The 2,807-nt window shown below is 41.9% G+C and overlaps 1 protein-coding gene across 2 annotated transcripts in view; it reads right to left on the bottom strand.

Moving 5' to 3' along the window:
• Positions 1–344: 344 nt before the first annotated feature.
• The window catches only part of LOC108693568 (calcium-transporting ATPase sarcoplasmic/endoplasmic reticulum type), a 56,967-nt gene continuing 54,504 nt past the window's right edge, over positions 345–2,807 (bottom strand). Inside the window, exon 13 of one of the 2 annotated variants that reach the window (XM_018202583.1) lies at positions 345–1,515. In XM_018202583.1, coding sequence (XP_018058072.1) covers positions 1,481–1,515 — 35 coding nt within the window. In that variant the 3' untranslated portion in view covers positions 345–1,480. Of the gene's footprint in view, positions 2,417–2,807 lie in introns of both variants that reach the window. The other variant, XM_018202585.1, reaches the window with a different exon arrangement.

A 2,807-nucleotide genomic window follows, 5' to 3' on the forward strand; every position in this document is an offset into this window, starting at 1 on the left:
GATCGAAAATGTAGATTGTTGCCTTTATTTGCTTGTATAGTCGAGGACACGACCGTCGCGTCGAGTTTGTTAGGTGGAAGAATGTACCGCCAAGCGAGATCTTTATATCGGAAAAAAAAAACAGAATAAGAAGAAAGAAAAATGTGAGAAGAAAGAGAAAAATAGAAAAGAGAAAACGGTAAAACGCTATATCGATAAAGCGACACGGAAAATAGGTGAGAAGAATAGAGACAAATATAGTGCGTCTGAAAATGGTTAAGAGAGAAGGGCGAAAAAGAGACGAGATGAAACGAATGCAAATCTAAATACATTCAGGCAAACGTTTTAATTTGTCTTTTCTTTATTAATGAGATTCTCGACCAGATCGATTCTCTTTCTCGATCCTTACGTATCGAATACGTTCTTACTCTAAAAATCTCACTTTCAGGCAAGCTGTCGTCTTTAATAAAGCTGTCTGATTACTTTCGGAATATTTTTCAGAAGCATCAGTGATTGATTTACAATTACTTGGATTTAGAAAAAAGAGGAATGCGTGGCCGTTAAGATTGCGATATGTGCATTAATATGCGCCCAAGGCATTAGGGATTAAAAATGGATTACAAGGCAGCGCTTTCCTACTTTCTCGCGATCAGTTATCGTTCCTCGCTCGGGTAGGAAATTAAAGCTGAATTGCACCGACGGTCCGAATCAGCTAATCTTTTACCCAAATTCTGTCCTACGAAGTGTTAAATGTGAAAGGAAAGTCTATTGATCTCGATCCTTCCAATTATTCCAGATTTTGACTAACATTAGTTTCTTTTAGTCGTTTAAATAAAAAGTAATTTGATAAAACGATTATTTTATCAATAATAATAAAACGCCGATAAGTCTTACATTTTATGAGCGCGACTGTAAATGACACCTTGCACGGACAGAAGGAGGGAGAAAAGGTGGTTCAATTGAGATTAGCACTGACCGACCTTGGCGCAATCGGCTCTAAGAAGGCACAGTCGTTGAGTTAAGAACGTTAATATGCGGCTCCAGATACCGAAGACGAAGAGTTTCCTCAAAGCCGTTCGTTCGCTTCGTTTTCGTCGGCCTCAGGACGACGACCTCGACTCGAACGACCTCTCATGCGCAGCGATCTTGCGGAGAGGGAGAAGAGAAGATGAAAAAAAATAAAAGCAGCGGCGAGATAGTACAGCGCATCTACTCAGCAATCGGGGGAGTCCTGGGCTTGAAGGAGGATCCCCGAACTACAGGTTGGCAGGTAGTTAAGTGGTTATCGAGTGCGTTGCTGCTGCTGCTGTTGCTGCCGTTTCTGTTATTTCAGCGCTCTATGGAGCACAAGCACGCCGATTATTTCACGCTTTTGTTCGTTCGTCTTTGCATCTTTTTTAGTTTCTTTCGTTTGGATTTTTTTTTTATTTTCGGGTTGAGCTTGCCTCACGCGCTCAGCGGCGACGGAGTGTGGGATCACGCCTGTCGACGACCCACTCATTTACTGAGCCCACTTGTCGACGACCACCTCATTTACTGTAACATAATACACACGAGAACGATTAACGAGCGGCGGAGATCTAAGTGGCGAACTAAAGGGAAGAAAAAAAATGTTGAACAGCCAGACGTTTTTAGCTCTCGAGCCGGCACTGCGGCGGCATCTTCCTCTCGACTTCGGCGGTCTGAAACGATCGGTCCTCGAATTAATTGGATGCGATTTGTTAGAACGAATGTACGGATCTCCTTTGTAAAAAGGAATGGTCATGAGATCGCTGTAGTTTCAAATCAACGTCGATTGACCGAACATATACATAACTATCCCTTTCTGTAAAGGAATATTTTTTTTCGTTCCGACGCGTCTCTCGCGCTGTAACAAATAGCTATCCTTTCGATAACGGAAAGATAACGAATAAAAATGAAGTACATCTTTTAACGCGTTTCGAATAAAATCAATATCCTTATTTACTTATCATCACAATTATAACATCATTAGATGAAACCTATTGGCATATAATAACAATCAATCAAAAGTGAACGAGGTCTTTACGCAACTGCGATTAATACTGCATATAACCGCTATAAATCGCCATAAAACTACACTCGTACATTCGTTCTCGTTTTCTATTTCTTCATTATCCTGCGGGAGATCGATCTTGCCGATCACCACGCAGACGAACGTGCGTGTGCACATGTATGCGTGGTGCTTATTGCGGTGCGTGTTGTGTCGGTGGGAGGGGGGGTATACTTTATGGTTTCACTCGGGAAATATTCAGTTTTTTTTTGGCTGTTAAGTAAAGACGTCTCCAGTCCCTTCGAGCAGCTCGAGAGTGTAATGTGCTGTGGGTGGCCGATTTCTCGGCTGCGGCTGATTGGATGTCTCTCAAATTCGCCCTACGTCTCCTCGAGCTTTATTTCGGCGCGATCACCGGCGGTGCCACTGTAATCATACGAGGGTAACATCAATTATTTCACCACGCCAAGTCATCCTCGCTGGCTCAGCTACGGCAAGCCACGGGCCTTTTGTCCAACTCTACTGCAGCTGCTAAGTCGTTGCAAGCCTTGGCAATGGCGATGCGTTAGCGCAGCGATGTGAGCAACGCGCTTAATTACGAGAGAAAGATTAAGTATTAATATCTGGAACATTGTGAAAACAAGCATATGTAATGTGTGTGTGTGTGTGTGTGTGTGTGTGTGTGTGTGTGTGTGTTTTTATGTATGCGGACAAATAAATATATTACGATAAATTCTTAAAGAATGATATTTACATACAAATCGTACACAAATGAATGAAATGTGTAATATATAATAAATATATTATATATTATATA

This window comes from Atta colombica, unplaced genomic scaffold (genome assembly GCF_001594045.1).
Source record: "Atta colombica isolate Treedump-2 unplaced genomic scaffold, Acol1.0 scaffold92, whole genome shotgun sequence".
NCBI classification, from domain to species: domain Eukaryota; kingdom Metazoa; phylum Arthropoda; class Insecta; order Hymenoptera; family Formicidae; genus Atta; species Atta colombica.